Here is a 23,742-nt window from a genome sequence, read left to right on the forward strand (position 1 = left end):
TAATTTAAAAATGGTTTGTATATATATATATATATATGTATATATGTATGTGTGTGTAATTGAAAAATTCAATTCAAACAGTTTTTTTCAATTCTGTGATTAGATTCAATGCTTAACTAAACAAAAATAAAAACACAAAATTGCATAGGAAAATTCACTGAAAAAGTCAAATATTATAAAAACCAAAATAAAAATATTGAAAAATAATAATACAAATATTTTTACATTTGAAATTAAAATGTAAATATTTAAAAAATAAAAGCTAATTCAAAATGCATTACAATATGTATAAATAATACGTAATGCATACGTAAAGAAGCACCTAAATACTGTCAAGTGTCCAGCTCCACAGCACAGTTAAAATGTGTCTACTCTGAAGACTGATGAGATCACGTTTGCATCTATACATCAGAAAAAGCCATCGTACTGATTTATTTTAATTAAAAAAGACAAGTGTAGGCCGTGTTTGCAGGTATTGGTCTCGCATACGGTCTCTGCCTTTGAGTGCAGATGAGCTGGATTACGGAGGATTGACTTCAATTCAAGAACACATGAGTTTGGCTGAATTATGCCGCTCCGCTCTCTCATTGTTCAAGAGTGACTGGAATTCCTGATGAAGACGAGCGCGAGTCGATGTCTGCTTCACATAAACCTCTTCATTCAGAGAGAGCTCGAGTCAGGGCTCGTTTCAATTGGCGATGCATTTGGATCGAATGCATTCAGAGCGAGCTGAGAAAAGCCAGACATCTCGCATTTACAGCAAACATTACTATTCAGGACCACGTCGGAGGCCAGAAAGGGGACTAAATAGCCATTCATTAATAAATAAAACTGAAATAATATATTAGAATTGTATTAAAATAATCCAACTTAAAGGCTGTGTTTATTTTAAATATAAATAATTAAATAAATATTTAATTTGAACACAGCTGTAAATAAATGTAATTAAATACTAAAATAAATGCAAAACTTTTTTTTTCAAGTTTTTAAATATTTTAATACAGATATTAATTATAAATATAGTTTGCATGCAAAGTTAGAGCACTAAAATAAACTACACTAAATAAACTGAAACCTGATAAAAACTACAAAATATACAAAATTCAACACTAAAAAATATAAATAAAATATAAACATAAAATATTATCAATAACTATGATCACTGATATAATTATATAATTAACTACGATATCAATGATGCTAAAATTAGACTTTACCCAACATCTCCTACTGTGATATTTCTCAGATGCGATGCTACAAGTCTGTATGGATGCGGGTTTCTCTCTGAACAAATGAGCACGTGTCTCTGTCGCCGATGAAACATTTAGTTTGATGATTTTGCAGCGTCGGCGCTTCCAGCCGCAGATGTGCTCGCATCCGTCCACCCACCGGGCTTCGGAGCGCCGGGAATTCCATTAATTTGACAATAAATCTTGAGGGCGTTTCGTTGTGGATGGGAACCTGAATTTCAGAGTGCTGGCTGGACACTTTCTGCTTCTGCCGTCATCAAACTACGTCCATCGTCGACTGACACCTTCAGTGCTGACCCGAGTCTGTGAGAAGAGTTTGCTTAGAAATAGATACGTTTGCCAGCGTGCTGCTCGATGTCTACATATACTAGCTGTCCTAAGCTTTTTCATTTTTTAAATTAAATTCAATTCAATTCAATTCAATTCAATTCAATTAAATATCATCACTTGAGTTGAGTTGAGAATATACATATTGCATTTTTAGAATATTTTGTAATATGCAATATTTGATATTCATTCTATTTGTTATACATTTATTAAAATTAGAGTAAATGAATAATATATATATATATATATATATATATATATATATATATATATATATATATATATGTGTGTGTGTGTGTGTGTGTAAAATTAAAAAATAAATGTTTAATAATATTTATCAATATAATGTATTATTTTACTTTCATTATGCAATTTAATAATTTTTAGTTTATTTCATATTGCATAATTATATTATATGTATACATAACATTTCTGATATAGCTTTTTATACATTTTTATGCATAATCAATTATATATATATATATATATATATATATATATATATATATATATATAATTATTTGTAGGTAAAAATATTTATATTTTAATATTTATGAAAGCATATATATATATATATATATGTAAATAATGTTTACATATTGTATTTAAAAAAATATGAAATAAGAAAATAAATAATATATGTATAATAAATATGCACATTTCATTAATTAAAATATGTATTGATCAAATCTATACTTATTACATACAAATGAATTCAAAATAAAAAGTCTTTTGCCATCACTTACCCGTGTCTAGCGCACCACCAGGTTCTCGGCCAATGGGCAGACGACGCGTGAAGCTCCCAGCAGGCTTTGCACGAGTGTCAGTAAACATTTAGAAAGCAGATTACACCGAGAGTGGGTCATTGTGGGTAAACTGTCAGAACAACAGGTGTGTGTGCACAGCGGCTCATATCAGCGTGTGTGTTATGAGACATTTACATCACTATTAACACCGCAACTGACAGCTGCTCGCAACAAAATACACACATATATATATATATATATATATATATATGCATCATTTGGATCTGAATTTGATGCAAATATAAATGTGTTTCAGCTCAACGTTTATGCAGATTTGCATCTTGAGATGTTTACATTTCTACACTTGAGTAAAAAATGAATCTTTTATCAGGAAAGGCTGCGTTACAATCATCAAAAGTGGCGGCGATAAACTTTCTGTGCATCTGCGAATCCCAAAAAATGAAAGGCGGCGCGGTTTCCACAAAAAACGTTACGCACTGATAATAATCAGAAGTGTTTCTCGAGCCGCAGAAATCGACGTTATTAGGATTTGTGAAGGACTGGAGCAACGATGCTGAAAATAAATGACATTAAAAAAATGATCGAACAGAAAGCGGTTCTTTTAAACTAAAAATGTTTCACAGTTTGACCGTTTGAATGCGGCCTTTTTCAGCATCTCTCCTCTAATCATGTCACACAGACACTTTTTTGTCCGTCCAATCAATCCCTAATGGATGAAATCAAATCTGCATGATTGAAAATCCTCTTTGGGCCAGAAATATCTGAACTCAGACGTGTGCTGCTGTGTGTTTCTCTGGTGTGGCCCCGCTCTCAGGAACAGGGAAGCGTGCGCAGCGCCTCTTTTTTGTTCTGACTTTATGAAAGCTGCTTCTGATGCTGCGGTAAACAGATGCGTTTAGATCCGGTCCCTCACGGTGAACCCGTTCCTCGCTGAATTCCAGGAACCGAGCGGCTGAACGTTCGGATTTTTATGTCTCTTGCATCGGCAAACACGATGAGCTATGAAATGCTCCCAGCGTGATGTGAATAACACACTTTACACACGCGCAGCAGGGATGCAGATGTACACCGAACGCATTTCCATTGCAGATCATACTTACAGCAGACTGCTCTACTTCCTGAATCACATCATTATCCCGCCGTCATTCTCACTGAACGAGACTGTAATACCTGGAGAATGACATCCGTTAGTCACCGCATCAACACGGAATTAAAAATCTTTGTTATTTTAGTGTCACTGTGATACATTTATGGTTTGAAAATATTTCTATTTTAATATTTTCTACTGTAACTTAATATATATATATATATATATATATATATATATATATATATATATATATATATATATATATATATATATATATATATATTTTTTCATAAATTAGTTTTTAGTTGTTTTTTTATTAAATTAAATTAAAATGAATATATATATATATATATATATATATATATATATATATATATATATATATATGTAAATCAAACAGATATATGTATATAAACAAAATATCAAAAGTAGATGATAGAAGAAAAGTATTTTTTTAAATGAGCTACACATTAATGAACTAAATAAAATAAAAAAATCAATAAATAAAAAAATATAAAAACATGAACTATTGCAAATATAATTTAATGCTATGAATGCTATAAAAATATTAATACAACGTAAATGCAAAAAGCTGATGTGAAATGCCACCCTTAAAATTAAAATAAAAAATGTGTGTATATATATATATATATATATATATATATATATATATATATATATATATATATATATATATATATATATATATATATATACAATTATATGATCACATCCAGTTTTTGTTCATCATGATTCATTATTTGACATATAGTATTTATTTATAAATACTATATGTATATGTGTATATATATATATATATATATATATATATATATATATATATATATATATATATATATATATATATATATATTAGATTATTTAATTCAAATTATCTTAGTGCTTCGGATTTAAATAAGAAATCTGATATATGTCTATTTTATATATTTTATTTTAGTTAATATTCATTTTTTCATTTTACACACACACACACACACACACACACACACACACACACACACACACACACACACACACACACACACACACACACACACACACACACACACACACACACACACACACACACAGCCCATTCAACCCTCACAGCACTGCCGTATCTTTAGACGCGAGTAAAAAAGACTGATACGAGTACACTGGCTCAAATTCAACCCCTCACTAGTCCAGAGTCACGACGTCAAATCCAGCAGACAGGCAAAATAAGTTCATTTCACGCCTTCAAAAAAGAATCTGTCACTTGTAACACATTAAGTGTAATAAAATGAAATATTCAAGCGACGTGAGACGAGCTGTGACTGTCAGGCCGGCCGTGATCTGCCCGTAGGCCCTGAACTCATACTGAACCCCAAACGTTCCCGTAACATTGGTCCCGCATTAAACCCAAACATGAGTCAAAGCGCCAAACACAACCCATTAACCGAGACGCTGTGCCCTTATTAGTGTGCACGACGCCTGCACTCCGGGTGTAAAGGGTGTAAATTGGCTGCTGTGTTCTTTCATCTAACTGCAAAGTGGATGTGGCCACAGTTAATTAGTGCTGGAAATGTCCAGAGCATTGTTGAGCCGTCGCCGAATGCTGACCAGCGCGACTTCACCTCGTGAACCGACTAACAGCGTGTCTAGAGTTACCAAAAAGATGACTGGAGAGAGACATTAAAACAATAAGTCGCTCAAGACCGTGATTACAGAGCAGGTTCCGAAGCCAAAGCTGCTCAATAAACCGGGGAAAAAAGTGTTTTTAACATTGATGATCATCAGAGCATTTCTCAAGGATCACGTGACGACGAAGACTGGATCAACGACAGGAATAAACGAAAAAAAAAAAGTGGAAAACAACTAAATTGTAATTGTAATTATTTATGAAATTCTGTTATGAACCAATATGCGGAGAATACAGCATTTTGAAATACAAAACAACCTTTTCACTCGCTATTTAATGCAAAACCACTCTTTTTAAAATAAAAATTGCAAGTAATAATAAAAGTAATGCCTCGATTTTGAATGCATCAGTCTCGCACGTTTAGATGCTGAATATACGTCAGCGGTGCCGGCAAAAACATAAACGTGCATTAATAGAACGGCATTTTGCATAAAATGCATGCAAATTATGTCATTTACAACGACATCAGGGCGATTCAACTAATTCAGGTTGTGCTGAACAAACCGTACGAACTGTATAACGGTCACAAACCTCTATTTTTTGGCTAAATTGACCAAAAACGACTCTTCAAGCGCGGCTCGCCCAGTCACACTCCAGACTCCCATCACAAGGCTTATTGCATCACGGGTGAGCGATAACGACCGATACGAGTGTGTGAGTTTCTTATTCAGACACACACCGAGCGTCCGCGCAGACGGGAGCCACGCGGCGGATGTCAAAGTTGATAATTGTTCGCAAACAAATCGTGATGGGGCAAACAAACGCCGCTCATTCCTCTCACGAAGGATGAACACGGAAGCCTGGTTTCTCCTCCAGATCATGTTGACTTTCTCGATCTGAAACACTGATAACCGTGTTTGTTCCGCAGACAATCATTCAGGCTCCGTTTTCACGGAACGGCGTTCTGCTCTGTCGCCACGCCACGTTAACATCAATATTTGTAGATAGATTCGATTTGTGTCTCGATGCACGATCAATTATAGAAATCATTCTGCTTGATTTTATCACGGAGAGTCGCACCGCGGGAGTGACGCCGATCGTCTCAACCCCTACCTAGTGGATATACGTGACAGATACGTACGATACACACTTACATTCATATAAGTGTTGGTATAGTTAACCGGAAATGTATTCAGAATACGCTTGCACTCATTTAAACACATTTTTAATGATATCAAATGTAAATATTTGTAGCAAAATTAAAAAAAAAAAGTTGGAAATAATAAAATAAAAATACAATTTTATTAAAATAAAATAAAAAATAATAGATAAAAAATAATATAAAATTTACTCTAGCAACTAACTGAAATAAAATAATTTTAAGTATTGAAATGGCTAACACTGAAAAAATGAAAAAGAAAAATGTTTAATTTAATGACAAATTATAATTTAAATGTCAACATTACTAAAAAACAAAATTCAAAACGCGAAAGTGAAAATTGAAAATACAAAACACAAACAATTACAAATATTAAGTAATACTATTAATACTATGAAATATTAATACATTATCTTAATGCCCCATTTAATGACAGTTTCAGCATTGACAAATTAATATACGGTAGTTATAAATGATTGTATTGAAATCAAAATTCATTTAGAATATTTAAAAATATATATTTTAGAAATACTAATATTATGTGGACAAACATACACTTAAAAATTGTTTTAAATTAAAATAAAAGTAATATAAATAATATAAAATAATAATAACTTACAACGCAAACCTTGAAATAAAATTAGTTTATGTGCTACAATTACTAAAAGTGAAAAAGTTCATATTTGAAATGCATATTTAAAAAAAAGTATACATGTACATACATAAATACATACATACGTGTGTGTGTGTGTGTGTGTAAAACAAATAGGCCGAAATACATAAAATTCTACAATGATTGAAAAATTAAATATGAATAAACAGTATGATAACAAGTAACACTGCATAACTAATATTTAAATAACTATAAGCAATAACGATTCTTTCAATATTGACAACTGGATGAACACGAAGAATGCATTAATTCAGAGAGTGATGCTTACAATGTTTCCCGGTGAATGTCGACAGAATAACGATTCTGTGCGCTTTAAATTAAAAACGAGGACAAAACTTGAACAAACACACTCGCACTCACACACACACGTTGCCTCGGAGCGATACACGCTCTTGTTCTTTTGCGCGTCTGTCATTGCATTAGTCAGCCTCTGCCTCTCCGTGACATTTGCTTGATGAGGTTTTCATTATGGCTGTGGGGCTTCGGCATTCCTTTAACGGCGTAATGATCCCGCGTGGACGACTGTCAATGAAGATCAGGGTCAAAGAACACGTAATTCCATTCTGTCATTTCCCTGTTACCTTTTAATAAAACATGAGCAGATTGGATGAATCATCTACGGTACGATTCCATCTTCGGCCCGCATTAGCCTCGCGCTTTTCCTATAATTGCGGGCTGTTTTGATGTCTTTCCTCTCCGCGTTCGAACTATTTTGATTCTGTGTTTTTGAAACGTCTGTCTAGACTTGCTCTGGGTGGCCGCCGACGTGTGGAGGTTTACACGCTGCCATAAGAGCTCATCCATCAAACGCTGAAAGCGAAAAAAAAACAAGCTCCGGTAAAATGAGAACATCTGCTGCTGCATTGTGTGTTAAAGCAACGTCTCTGTGTTCAGCATCGCCGTCGCTTTAGAGCGGCACTTCCTCGCAGAACCTCACTAAACCTCATCCGGGGCAAAAAAAAAAAAGCGTGACAGAATGATGAAAAAGCCGTAGATCGAAGCCATAAACTCGCTGAATATGCGCTCACCCCCCCGGGCCGTACGAGATGTAAACGAGTACGTTTCTTCATCCGGATTGGAGAAATGCAGCATTGAATGGGTGCCGTCAGAATGAGAGTCCAAACAGCTGATAAACACACGCACGCAATCCATAATAACTCATCCTCCAGTGGAAAAATCCAGCCACATATATGTCTAGAGCTGTCTTGATCTGTGCAGATTTCTCTACTTATTCAAACCACTGGATGAAGCGTTATTATGGACAGCAATTTGATTCGGAAATATCCAAATGATATATCTATTACTGGTGTTAACTGATGGACTGGAGTGGTTTGGATTACTTGTGTTTTCATCAGCTTTTTGGATTCGCATTATGACGGCACCCATTCACTGAGCTCAGCAATGGATGCTCTTCAGTGAATGGGTGCCGTCGAAATGCATTTCTCCAAATCTTCATCTTATATGCATCAAGGGTGTGTACATCAAGCAAATTTCCATTGCATTTCCTCCTGAATTTTTATCATCGTAAAGCAAAAAATAAATAAAATAACAATAATAAATCAATTGCTATGTATACATAACAGATTTATGTTGAATATATATATATATATATATATATATATATATATATATATATATATAAATATATATATAAAATACATTTATTATAGTATATTATAAGAATCACCACTAAGAACAGTAAGAATTACAAAAAAAAAAAAAAATATATATATATATATATATATATATATATATATATATATATAAAAAAAAAAGTTGCTAGACAGACATGAAAATGAGAATTTGGAACTAAATGGGGAAAAACAACAAGAAGAATTGCTGTAATATATATATATATATATATATATATATATATATATATATATATATTTTTTTTTTACTTCTATAATCCAGCTCACACTCTTTTGCGTCCCAAAAAGTCATCAAAGAAAATTCTTGAAAAATCGTAAATATTTATTGATGAATTCAATTGTATTTTTAGCCATACATCTGCATTTTGGGTGGACATTTAAGGGCGCTGGTTCAGGGACGAACATGACCTCTGCACCCCGTCTCAGGTTCATCATCTTCAGCCCAACACAGAATGATCCAAACCAATCAAATCACTTAAAGGAAAGCAACCCGGAAACATCTCGGCACACGCACAAATCATCAATGAACATGTATATCAGGGATATCTAAAAAACAATGGATAAAAACCTGTCGGATGGTCTCGTTTGTTTCTTGTTGTGCATTGTGCCATGTTGTCTTGTCTTTCCGAACTTCCCTTGAAAACCCATTTAATGCCGAGCACAACATCCACAACAAGTGATCTGGATAATTAGTTGAAAAGCAACACAACGCACAAAATGTATGACAAGACGAAACCAACGCTCACTAAACCTGTCGAAGAATCACATTTCACTCCAAAACCCGAAGAACAAAGCAAATATATTTTGCACAAAGTAAATGAAGCCTACTGTTGCAGTATTTTTATGATAATTAAGCACTTTTCCCCCAAATTCTCATTAATGTAATACAAACGACAGCAATTGACCAATATTCAACTATTATAGAGTCCGGAACAATCAATACAAAAAGCAGCATTACAGTAACTTTGGGCAAAAAATACTCGATTGTCATAAACACGATCAAAACAGACTTCATCTTCTTCGTGCAAAATATCATTTCTTATTTTATCCTCTTGAATCGGGGGTGACGCGTGACCTGGAAGGGTTTCTGCGAGATTCACCTCAACAGCCGTTACTTTTCTCCAGCAGAATCGCGTCGTATTTTACAAAAAGTTTCTAAAAAATAAATACAAATATTTCACCGTCACTGATAGTTTGCAAACTCCTCCCAGCGATCCCACCCCGATTTTTTTTGTTTGTCTGTTTTTTTGTTATTCAGTCCTCAGTCCTCGTCCGTCACCCTGACAAATTCCTCAGAAAACCGTCCCATAGCGTATTTCAGTCCATTGCCAGGGATGAATAAATAAATAAATAGAAAGCAATAAATACATAAATATTGTTTTCCTTTTTTGTTCGTTTTTCTTTAAATAAATACATATTTAAATTGTTTTTTTTCTTCTTCTTTTGGTTTTTTTTAAAGTGGTACTTAAAAAGTCTTTTCGCCGTATCCGTCCGATTGACTCGAAAAGTCGTTTGTCTCCACAGATGGGCAAAGAAATCACAAAAAAAACGTTTTTCGTGGTGCATATGCTTCCTCTTGCTCTCGCTGACAGGTGAGATGATGTTGGAGGTTTGCCCAGCACCGGGGGCCCGGCGCTTTTCTCCTTCGATATCTGAACTTTTCTACAAGAGGAGAAGTCGCTTTACAAAGAGCAACGGGTGACATTAAAACCCTCCGGACTGACTGGGATCCGAAAAACGTCGATGCGGAACTGCAGGGAGGAAAAAAAAAAGAAAACGACTCCGGGAACGCGATGTTGGTCGGAGGATGGTGCTAGGAGCCTTCTTCCTCGGCTTGGGCCGGGGCGTAATATCCGGCCAGCTGCCTGAAGCGCGGCCCCCAGTCGCTGAGGTACGAGAAGTCCTGCTCCGAGGTGGTGGACAGCGTACGAATAGAGCTTAGCGAGAGAGCGGGCGAGCTGCTGCCCTCGAAAGCGTAAGTCTGGAACGAGTCGTACGGCGGCACCGATAAATCCGCGTCCGCCTGCTCCACTTTCTTTCGTATGTAGCCTTTGAAAACGGTGAAATCGGCCGGGCCCCCGTCTCCGACCACTCTGTTCTGGATCCACTGCGGGACCGGGCGCAGCTCGGGGCCCGAGTCGGAGCTTTTGACCTCGGGGAAGTCGTAGAGGCTGCGCAGGGCGCTCATGTCGTACGCCTGGGTGTCCTGCTCGCCGCCGCCCTCGTCGTTGTATTTGATGACGTTGTCGCGCATGTCCTCCTCGTCCTCCGACATGCGCTGGCCCTTCCTGTGGCGCTTGAGGGTCAGGATCAGCAGCACCAGGACTAAAGGGACAAACGAGAGACAAGCGAGACAGCTTTATTCGACAGGCCTGAGGTTGGAATAGACATCATGTTATGATCTTTCGAAACGGAAAAGTTCATCGCGTGGTTTTATCGCAAGTGACCTTCAAAGACATGGTGAACTTTAAGACACAGTGAAGTAATGAGGAAAGATTTGGACGTATTTGCTAGCGTTAGGGCGCGATTCAATAAAAGCGATGCGCGCTTTAAAGAAAGCAGATGCATCCAGATCAGTTCCACATTGACCAGCGCAGTCTACCGAGAACGACACAAATTAGCAGCTGGTTTGAGAGATGCTTGTTTGGGCATGAAATAATGGAGCGAATACCAGTAATTTTAATAATCTCCTCCCGTAAAATTTAGCATCTGAAAGGAAAACTTCTATAAATGCATATTTAGTAAAGAAAGATGCAAAAATAACTGTCCGTGGCTTTAGTAAAATCCAATAGTAATGTTTTAATGCCAAAAAAAAAAAAAAAAAAAAATATATATATATATATATATATATATATATATATATATATATATATATATTTTTTTTTTTGGCATTAAAACATTACATTACTACATTACATTAAAACATTAAAACATTAATATGCATATATATATATATATATATATATATATATATATATATATATATATATATATATATATAGTATATATATATATATATATATAAAACCAACATCAATTCTGCTCTTTTGAACTTTCGATTCATCAAAGAACCATGAATAAAATATTTCACACGCATATGAACATTTTTGGACATTGATAATGATCAGAAATATCTCTTGAGCAGCAAAACAGCATATTAGAATGATTTCCGAAGGACATTTTAACGGATATTCACATGCAAAACAGCTGTTTTGAATATTATTTCATATTTTTACTGTATTTTTGTTCAAATAGAGTCTTGGCGAGCAGAAGAGGCTTCTTTAAAAATCACTTAAACAAGAAATTTTGGGACTTTAAAAACTTCACAATGCAAACGGAGACCACAGCCGTGAGGAAAGTAAACTACATTAACCTTTTAATCTCAGGGGGGAAAAAAAGTGATGTTAAAGGGGAGCTTTGTTAACATATGCCTCAACAACACTTTTCATGAAGAATTATGACAAATTAATACAGTTTGTTTAAAATATGCAAAGCTTACGTAGGTGTCAAGCATCAGAGTTTCCAGGAAAATTACTTATTAGAAAACTAAATTGTCTCAAATAGGAAAAGGAAAATCCATTAACCTCAAATTGACTCCTCAGTAAACAAGCGAGCCGTTTCTTGTACAGCAGAAGTCGACTTTTTCTCAGCGGATCACCCCCACGACACGAGGAGGATATTAACAAACCCAACCTGGCAACGCCGTGCAGCGAGGGAGCTTATAACAAACCGCATCTTCATTTTAATGAGAGACTTGTCCTTTCTGTTGCATTTCACTACTTCATCATCAGAACGCTGCTCGACAAAATAATCTCACTGCGGTTTCTGTTAGAACCGACCCATTGCCGAGCTCCGTTTTTGGTCCATCCAGCCGATGGAAAAATAAACTCGCTGCGTATTATTCTTTTCTGTGCAAATCCATTGGAAAGAGCACAAACTTCTCTGATGTTCATACGCGCAAGCAACAGCTGCCAAGCCAGGATTGGTCAGTATCATTTTAAGGCGGAGCTAACTGCACTCGACCCGCTTGCATTATTCATGAGCGGTTATTAAGCGATATATCTGCCATCCCATTGTCTTCACCCGCTAACAATATGCGATTGAGAGGAGAAGTGCAGAAAGGATTACAAATAAATGAGACGTTCACAAAGCTTTGCCGCGAGGTGCGGAGCAGATATGAATGAGGAATTAAACGTGAACCGAAAAGGCAAAGAATTGAGATGGATCATTTAATAAATTAATGAGTCAGAAAACAAAAGCAGCATCCCTCTCAATAAATCAATGGACCCTTAATCGCAGCTGAATTATGTTAATCATCCTCCGCGTTTGTGATCGTATAGCGTCTCTCTTGCATTTCATCCGTCAGTGTTGTTTAAATAAACATGGAACCGGGGGCAATATTCACTGCAGCATTCAGTCGTAAAAAGACAACCGATTGCAATTTGGGGAACGCTGATGTATTTAATATGGATATCCGGTTGGAGGTCTGACCTAATTCCGTCCATGAATCTGTTTTAAGCCTGCTAAAACTGGAGACAAAAGCAGAGATTTAGCAATGTAGGTTATTGCACTGGGAGGTTTTTCAGAGTGATGTTCAAAAGTTAGTTGCGTGCGCAAACCCAAAACCCAAGGTGTTAAACTTCACGCATCCGCAACGTTATGGACGTTTTTGGGGGCCCAACAGACCAGGATCAAATCTGAAGTTCTTCTGGAATAATTGTTACTTATCGCTTTATGTTAATCACTATATGTTTAAGTCTCCGGTCCGCTGTAGTTTTAATGCAGTGTCATGTTTACAACATCATTGTGTTTTATGATGATGTGGACCGAAGCGCGCACCGTGTTCAATTCTGTTGACTGTTTTGTACCGGACTATACATCGACATTTAATTAAATCTGCTGTCATCGTTTGGCTCTCCATATAAACAGTACACATGCATATTCATAGATTGCACTACCTCTACTTATATTGTGTGGAAACGCCAGCTTGTGTAGCTTATATATATATATATATATATATATATATATATATATATATATATATATATATATATATATATATATTTGCAACCTCAGATTCCAGATTTTCAAACAGTTGCATCTTTATGAATATTTTCCTATCCTAACAAGCCAACATCAGTGGGACGCTTATTTTAATCAGCTTTCAGGTGATGTTTAAACCTTGAGGCACTTAAGGCATCCGTGTGGTCCAGGATCGCATATTAGATTTTAAAATGCTCGTAATCAGACTATTTTTATTTTTTTTTTAACATGATTACCTATTGTTCACACAATAGCAATAAATTATTCATAATTTATTGATTCTCCCTTTTTACATTTTCCTCTCTGAAACGCACTGCATCCAGAAAGTTTCCCAGTTTCGTGGACATTAACACAAAGTCCAATCACTAGTGGGTATAATTACACAGATAATAGTGAGCGTTTGACCACAGCGAATGGAATATATTTTGTCTTGATATTGCTATAGCAATATGGTACAAGATTACCATATTTGATTCAATAATCAGAAAAGGTACCCTAGTATTATATAAGTACATCTACCCAGCACTGTCTACTAAAAGCCACAAACAACATTGATTTCAACAGGTCTTTAGCTGCAACGATGCAAAAATGCATAAACTCAATATATAATTCAGTACAAATTCAGTAAGCGATCATCTGAATATTTCATTACGCATGTTTTCTCTGGAGGCACATGTCCGATCAAAGGCTATCCGTTTTACATAGTTATTAATGTAATAAGAGTGCCATTGTCTTGGCTGGCGTTCTAATCTTGATAGGGAAACGTCTGGGGTCAGGCAAGGATTTCTTTCATCTTTCCGTTTGAGGACGAATGACTGGGATGAAAGCTTTTAGACAACCATTTATGCAATATTAGAAAATGGCAATGGCGAGCTCTTAAAAACGCTCGATGCTACATTTTAAGAAACATTGCCTCAGATTTACACGCATTTCAATGCCGTCTTCAATTATTTCACCTTTTTTAAAAGTTCATGCTCTAATTAATTAAGTCGTACTTTCTTAAATATATTTTTAAACGCGCACATTTTAGAACTACTTTTTTCTTCATTAGGATAAAAAGGACTTCTCTTTCACCTTCTTTTCTGTTGTATAATGTATAAACGCTTCAGAATTCAGCAGTAAACCTTTTATTTCCTATGCTCTTTAACAACTACTTAAAACACATGTCTGATATATTGCATCATAATTCAAGTTTGCTTAAAAACTATCTCTCTCTCTATATGTATAGCCTCAAAAGTCACATGATATCAGACTTTGTTCAGGTTTGGATCAAATCGCCATCCTTAAGCGAGATTGATATTATCAGCCTTCCTATCCAAGCTATGCAGATTCTGAGAAATATCAGATATGCTTGACCCGACCCGTGTCAATTTCTATGCGTCTGTCAGATCGCAGCCAATCACAGTCCATTACCTTCCAAAGGTACAGCCTACGAGTTGCACAAGCAAAAAAAAAAAGTGCATTTGAGGACAAAACTATATATTTACAGCCCGGGGCTGCACTGGGAAGCTTTTTTATGGATGGCTTTTGTGGTAGATGAGAACACATAACAGTGTATTAAAGTATGAGTGCGCATTATGAAAGCTCTAGCTGTGAAGTTGAAGCTAATTTTGCTCGCCACGGACCATCCGTCTAACGCCGAGCTTTACGAGCGGCTCCAGCCATATGAAAACTGACAAAGCGGCGTACAAACAAGGCAGAAATGAACAACGCGCTCTGGCCCTTCCCGGAAATGACAAATAAATCAGATACAGCAATTTCCAATTCAGCAGCCGTAGCCCGCACCTGGAGCTTCATAACTTGGCTTTCACAGGATAAACCGGCGAGAAGTATTTATGATTACTTACTACTGTTTATGTCTTTCAGCCAGCACTCGCTGTCAGCGTTTATCTACCCTAAACATGTTGGGAGGAGAAAAGATGGCAGGCATATTAATCTACGTAACTGACTCGGCATAGGCCATTTTGCAATTGTTTACTCGGCAGCAAACGGCTAAAAACGCCCGAGCGAATAATGGCGCGGATAGAAAGACGCGAGGAGAAAGACTCCTCAAAGACGCTCTCCGGCTCTTTGATTCTGTATTTTTCCATAAGCCTCAGGGAGATAAGTCCTGGTCTCCCTTCATGTTGTTCTTCGATTCTGGCGTGATCAAGGACTCTAAATGGCTGTGAGCCAGGTAAAGTGAATTGAGTTACACAGACTGCATTTGCAGTGCATGATGCATACTAAATATGCTAATTCCTGTGAAGACGGCATGAGATGCAGGCATGCAGACTAGTCTTTAGACACATCAGGGGGCTGCATGCATCGGTTACGCAGATTGCTTTAGAATGAACGAGAACTGAATCATATTTATATACTGAAACATTATTTTTTTAGTCAAAATGTATGTTAAAGGTATGTTAATCAAACAATATTTTGCTGAGTGTGTTTTTGTGCTGCCATTTTGGCTGGTTTAGGCCTGTCATCATAGATAAATGAATATAACACTAAAAAAACACCAGTTGGTTGTGTCTTAACGATTGAATCACTCATTCAGACATTTTGTTCAAAAATGGCTGATTCATTTACGAATGAAGTGACTGTCTTGATGACCTATTCGCATTATTTGTTCAAAACGGCTGATTCATTTAGACACAAAGCAAGTGGCTGACGATCAATAAATCACAAATACATCAAAACAGCCGAAGCAAGTGACTGACGATCAATAAATCACTGATTCAAATTATTACCTCAAAACAGCCGAAGCAAGTGACTGGCACATTGAATGAATCGCTGACTCAAATAATTTGTGTAAAATTGCTGATTCTTTTAGAATCAAAACAAGTGACTGTCTTTATGAATGGATAAATGAATCACTGAATCAAATGATTCATTCAAAACAGCTGATTCATTTTGAAACAAAGCAAGCAATTGTCTTAATTAATGAATCACTGAATCACTGACCCAAATGATTAGTTTTAAACAGCTGATTTAGAAACAAAGCAAGCAGCTGTCTTTACGAATCAATCATTGCTGCTCTGAAGCGCGACAAATATTCAGATCCTTTTACATATTGTAAAATTCATATCGCATTTGCGATCGCACTTACATACTGAAATGAATAAAACAGCATTACTTAATTTGTCTGATATTACTTAAAGGAATAGTCACCCAGTTTGGGTCACCATGGCCTTCTGTGGTAGGAAAAAAGCCAACGGTGATCCAAAACTTTTCTTCCTTTGTGTTTGGCAGAACAAAGTAATTCATACAGGTTTTGAACTACTCGTAAATTCATTTTTGGGTCCGCTATACCTTCAACTTTTTAAATATATAAACTCCCACAGGGATATCGGATACGGCCTCTGCTCTCACGGTCGGCCCGAAGGAGTCGGGTGAAGAAACATCATGTACCTGCTCTTGTGAAACATGTTGCGACTTCTTGCCGTGCAGATGTTGGGTTAAGCGGACCTGACAAGACGGCTAATTTACCCTTGGGCGGCGGGTGGCCAGGACTCCCATCATGGCAGATGGGCCGTAATTGGGACGGATGTGTGCAGATGCCTTGCTGCGCCCAAATGGATTTATCACGTCACCCTCTGAATGAACTGATGGAGGGGTTGTTTGTTTGAAGCTAATTAGGCAGAAATTTGTTTTCATTCCCTCCTTATCATGCTGCAAATTGATCTAATAGGAACGGTGCGGCGTTCGAGGAAGGAGAGGGACACCCGCTTCCTTTCAACGTCATGAGATCTGTCCGATCTGTGCAGTCTACTGCTTTCCAATACATCAAGACTAGACTAGAAGAAGAACGACCGCTAGACTAGATTACATCTGAACAGAGACTCTGAGCCGTAAACCCACTACGAATTTTATGAATAATATAAAGGAATATGGTACAACAGATTTGTTGCCGTTTAAATATTAACCAATCAGAAGCCAGGACAGGAACAGAACGGGAGAGAATAGCGTAGAATGGAAAAACAATGTAAATGATATTTTCAAAAAACGTTTTAATTGCATAAAAAATTTTTTTAATATAAATACGAATAATAACAAAAAATAAAAGCAACATGCCATGTCACTCGAATGTCATAAAAGCATAAAAGAAAAGAACATTATTATGTTTTCAAATATACTTTTATAGTAAAATAGGGTAAAATGGCTAAAAAATAGGCGAAGTAGGCTAAAATAAACAACATTTAAGAACAATATGTTATGTAGACAGATAATAAAGAATAAAATATTGAACATGTTACATTTAAAAAACATTTAGCTGAATATTAACTATCATGAGATACATTTTAAAAAAAAAAAAAGTTGTTTAGTTTAAAAATTAAACTTTGATTTAAAATAAAATACACTTAAAAAAAAAAAAAAAAAAAAAAAATAAATAAAAATAAATAAAAATATAAAAATAAATAAAAATAAATATATATATATATATATATATATATATATATATATATATATATATATATATATATATATATAAAGCTTAACACAGAGAAAATAAAAGTGCTATTGAGCAATGAAAAGCACCAGAAATAGCATGGACAGAAAATCATAGAATATAATACAGACTCTCTAACCAGGCTAGATTATCTGGCTATAACACAGATGTTCCATAATCTGAATCTGAATTGTATTTGTCCATCTGGGATTTGAAGGTGACTGCAAGTGTTCTCAGCGCTCATCAATGACTATTCAGTTCTGCCAAACACTCACACACCAACTGTGCTCTCAGACATCACAGCTTTAAAACAACCAGCATTAAACTTTCAGCCGTTTCTGCCTTTCAGCTTCACAGTGCTGCTTCAGTTTTAATTGATGTTCATTTCAGAAGAGGATCAAATCCTTTGGGAAGACAATTAAATTGAATTATTAATTATAGATCAATTTTGAGGTGCTCCGCTCACATATTTGCACGGCACATTAAAGCTAATAAATAAATGATGAGACATGTACGGAAACGTACGTGGTGTTTGTCCTTTCAAAAACCCGTTGTGTTGTGAGTGGATACCAGGAAGATGGTTTTACTGTATTTACAGTATTAATGTTTCCAAATACAGATTCAATTTAGATTAAAATAGCCCGAAAATAAACTAAATAAAGGAATAAATAAGCAAAATAAATAAAAATTAAAATAAACATTTAAAAAAATATATTAAATAGATACAGAATTTAAAACATAAAAATATATATAAATATAAAAAAAAATTTTTATATAAAAATACAAAAGGTATGGCAGTAGTTAAATACTGACCAATCAAGAAGCCAGGACTGAAAATAGAACTGAGCAGCATAGAAAATTTAATTTCCAAATATAACTTTTGACTGCTTTCAGATTAAAATAGACTAAAACAGTTTAAAAAAGGTAAAAACAAGCTAAAATAAAATAAAATAAAACAGACTAATAATAATATATTATATATATAATTATAATATAATTTTATGGTCCACTTTATATAATATATACTGTATATATACTGTGTATACACTTATATAAAAGCTTAAAACATGCGTTGTACAAAATTATAATCATAAAAAAGTGTCTGTTATAATCTGGTCTACACAGCTTTTTTTTTGCTTGTTTGTTTGCTGTATTTATCAAATATCTTACGCCCGATCACTTTCAAAGTTAAAAGCGCGCTTTTCCCACGGCAAGCTTTAATACTTCGGGTTAACACTTTTGATAAGTCCTAACCAAAAGTACAAGCAACAGCGCTAGCGATGCTTGACTTAGCAAATACGGCTAATTAAACCGAAACGAGGTGCGTTCGATGAACCGCGCATGACCCATAAATGATTCACCGCAGGACAGATGAGCAGAAGCGTGCTCAGAAGACTGAGAACAATTCACCTCGCGTACTTTCCTGAGAGAGGGAGAGAGAGAGAGGGAAAGGAAGGGAAGAGCTCTAAGTGGAGAAGAGAGAAATAAAAACAGATATACCGAGGCCAGGAGAAAGTCATAAAACTTTCAGAGATGACAAGAGAAGCGCGGTCCACCGCTCGGCTACACGGGAACGGGTGGATGTCTGCTCTATTTAAAGCTGGATGCTCCGCCGGGACAGCGGTGCTGATGCTGCTCTTTTTTCGCGAGCGAGGGCTACATCCGTTCTGAGCATCCCTTAACTCAGAGAGGCTGCATGTCATTCGCTCGGCTCCATATTGCGAGTGTGCTCGCTCTGCGTGAACAAAAGCTTTCGGAGGACGAGCAACTGCAGAGGATGCTGAATGAAATATTGATCAGCTTTTATGTCATTCTAGTTTTGTTTTTCGCCCCTGCCACATTCGAACCCAGGTTTTAAAGAATGATGACGGGCCGTTAACTCTTCGAGATATCTTGTCTTTACGCAACTTTACTCTTTTTAAGGCAATTTATTACGGGATGTTAGCGCATGACCTGAATGAGTTACCAGGCTTGATCGTCACAAACGAAAGGATTAGAGACGAAGCGGATCTTAATAGAAGATACTTGGGATTTTCATTCTCTGAAACTCGTTCTTTCCTCGCTTTCTCTCTTCCTGCAACTCGTATGAATGTGTGAATGCGTGTGTTCGTGTGTCTTAGGTTTATCCGATATTGGCATATGTGTACTGAAACGAGAAGCATCTTGTGTTTTGTGCTTTACAAGGTAGTGTCTTAAACTGCAGCTGATACTATACGGCAATATACTGCAATACAGTGATCCCTTTCATATTCCCTATAAAATCATAAATGATCCTTGTTTGTGCTAATAACGCTCCAAAACATTAGCGCGTGTCTGCATAAGCGTGTTTGTGCATGAATGTGCGTGTTTCAATCATGCATATAATTATTTTCAGGTGAAAGAATATGATATCTGAATGCATTTAGCTTGAAAATGCAGTACTTTGACAAAAACGCATTTTTTTAATTTATCTTAACCGCATTCAAGTGGTGGTAAAACATGAACGCATGATGACAGGATCATTTTTTTGTTGATTTTTTGAGGCTTGGCATTTTTATGCATAATACGTTAATATATGCATAGCTGAAAATATTCAGAACGGCGTCAAATTCAGATGAAAACCATCAAAAATGCTGGAGGCTGAAAAAAAAAAAAAAAAAAAAAAACTCTGTGCAGGGAAAGGGTTAAAAGAGTTTGGATCTATATCTGCTGCTCTCTGATGAAAGCCTCTGCTAATCGCTCTCTGAATGCAGATATTAATGCACATTTTTATGAGTCGACCGTGTTTTGTTAAAGGTGAGATGATACAGACGAGTGATCATTGACCCACATGCACACATGCCATAACATACTAACTGTATATGAATGCTGAAGGAATCTTCTGGGTTATTTACCACTTAATATCTACAAACTGAATACCGCGGAAAATAAATGCATGTTCATGAATGAATGGCAAACACAAAAGAACACATCAATGGAAGGCTATCAGATGAGTGTGTTACGAAGCTTCTACTCATTCTTTGTTACTTTTTTACTCCGTCTTTTTAGAATATCTTTAGAATTGTACATTTTTAGAACAATAACTATAAATGGTAACAATTTAGTATAACACTTTAACACTTTAACTATTAACTATGATTTTTTCTCAATAAATTCCAAATTTGCTTATTAATATTAATATTAAGGTAGTATTGGGTAGGATTAGAGATGTAGAATAAGGCATTGATATGTGCTTAATTACTACTAATAAGTGGCTAATATTCTAGTAATGTGCATACTAATAAGCAACTAGTTAAGGGACCATAAAATAAAGTGCTACCCTGTAATTTTATCTTATTACATTATGTATTCTTAGGATTTTGTTATAAGAAAATATGTTGACTTAAAAATCATTTCATTTTTAATTTGTAATATTTTTATCATCACAAAAATACATATTTTTAAATTAGTGAACTAATTTATATTTAATTAATTATTAACTAATTATTATTCTTATTCTTATTCTTAAATATATATATATATATATATAGTATATATATATATATATAATATAAAGATAATTAGTATAATATATATAAAAATATGAGGCTTATAAAATAACTTTAACTTACACACATATATTATTTATATATATATATATATATATATATATATATATATATATATATATATATATATATAATGAATAAGACAATAATACTTTTAAATAAATAAAAACACATTATTAATTAATAAGATAAAAATGAGCATGATAAAATACAAAAAAGTTAAAAAAATTTAGGTAAAAACTTGTGGCATGCATTCAGCTCTATTCATTTTCATCCACAGTGAACATAGAATTCAAGCTATACATTTCATCAGGTTCTTTGCTCCCTAGAATTCAAACCCATGACCTCGGCGATGTTCAACCAGTCAAGCTACATGATGTTGGTGCTCAATACGCTGTCAGATCTGTCACGCCGCTTCAAAACTACAACCACAACATAATATTACACGCATACAGCAGGAGACCGGCGCCACAGAGTCACGCGTCAACCCCCGTCTGTCAAAGCCTTTCAACACGCGACCGGCGGAAACAGTAAAAGCGTGCATTTCACGTTTGTTTTTACGAACTGAGGAATTGCATTCTCTCAAACGCTGATGCTAATCTGGAAACAGCTAACGCTCCCGTGAAGGCTTTACCGATGAGGATGAGGACGCAGACCAGCAGGGCGATGAGCGCGCCGGGGCTGAGCGCGGCTGACATGACGTAGGCCGTGGCGTTGCACGACTGAATGGCCCCGTCCGTGTCGCAGCCGCACACGTGGATGGTGAGGGTCCCCGTGCTGCTGAGGGCCGGGGGGCCGCTGTCCACCACCAGGATGGGCAGAAGATACACGTTCTGCTCCTGACGGTTGAATCCCGAGCGCTGCGTCCTGATGCCAGCGGTGTTGTCTACGGAGTCAGAGAACAACATAAACATACCATGCATCGCATTTAATATGCATCATTTTACTAGGATGCACTGGATTAATCAAACGTGATGGTGAAAACATTTGTAATACTGTTTCAGATAAATGGACCTTAAAACAAGTATAATTATACGGGACTTTAAATTAAGACCAATTAGTCAACCAGTTGGTCGAACTTTAAAAATTCAAGTAAAAAAAAATAATAATTCAAGTGACACTATGCAAAAGCAATACAAATTGTATTTATTATATTTTAAATATATTTATAATTTATAATAGAATAGTAATTACATTGTAATAAAAATTATAATATTTTAAATAATTTAAATAATAACATTTGATGTACTTTTACACTGTTTAGTACTAATTTAGTACAGATTTAGTTTGATTGCAACCACTTACCTTAAAAAAACAATAAATTAAATTCATCTTTTCTTCTCCCCGGTGTAGTAAAACGATAATTAAGACCAATTACCCAACTTCAGACTTGGTGAGAGTAAGAGACTTTTTTTTAAACAAGATTTTTTACTGAACGTGAAATAGTCGTACTTACAAACATATTCTCTCTCTCTCTCTCTCTCTCTCACACACACACACAGACACACACACACACACACACACACACACAGACAGACACACACACACACACAGACACACACACACACACACACACACACACACACACACACACACACACACACACACACACACACACACACACACACACACACACACACACACACAGACACACACACACACACACACACACACAAACACAATCGCTCCCTTATTAGAAGAAACAACCACAAACTGAATCAAACAAACTGAGAAAACAAGCAGGTGTGAATTCCCAGAAATGGAAAAACATGCATATGAATGCAACCAACAACGACAAACCGCAAAATACTCTAATAATAACCAAAAAAACAAAAAAAACCTCTGGCAACAGCTCGACTAATGGGCTTGCATACAGGCAGAGGAGCCATCCGTCATGAAGGACATACATCAGTGTCAGCTCCGGCTCTAGAGCATGACTACATACATTAATACAGAGACCTGGAGATTCTACCACACCGGCCGCTAAATCTTCTCTCCTTCTCGTAATACAGAGGTGTCTAAACATCAGGAACGGAGACATTACCCTACATTAACTAACCACAGCGCGGCCCGAGTAAATACTGAAAAGTGTTTTCGAATTCGACGCTGACACGGTCATTGATCGGGTCCAGAAACCAATCATTTATTAAAGAGCGTGGAGCCGTGACCTTTCAATATTCATCTAGTTGGGCCGCGTCTTT

General features: G+C 35.8%; 1 protein-coding gene across 2 annotated transcripts in view; it reads right to left on the reverse strand.

The window, feature by feature from the left end:
• Nucleotides 1-8,840: 8,840 nt before the first annotated feature.
• The window catches only part of LOC122346370 (cadherin-22-like), a 177,237-nt gene continuing 162,335 nt past the window's right edge, over nucleotides 8,841-23,742 (reverse strand). For both annotated transcript variants that reach the window (XM_043240956.1, XM_043240955.1), the window contains 2 exons: nucleotides 22,176-22,427; nucleotides 8,841-10,864 (listed from right to left, as the gene is read on the reverse strand). In XM_043240956.1, the coding sequence (XP_043096891.1) occupies nucleotides 10,353-10,864; nucleotides 22,176-22,427 (764 nt within the window). In that variant the 3' untranslated portion in view covers nucleotides 8,841-10,352. The remainder of the gene's footprint in view (nucleotides 10,865-22,175; nucleotides 22,428-23,742) is intronic.

Source organism: Puntigrus tetrazona, chromosome 6 (genome assembly GCF_018831695.1).
Source record: "Puntigrus tetrazona isolate hp1 chromosome 6, ASM1883169v1, whole genome shotgun sequence".
Taxonomy (NCBI): Eukaryota; Metazoa; Chordata; class Actinopteri; order Cypriniformes; family Cyprinidae; genus Puntigrus; species Puntigrus tetrazona.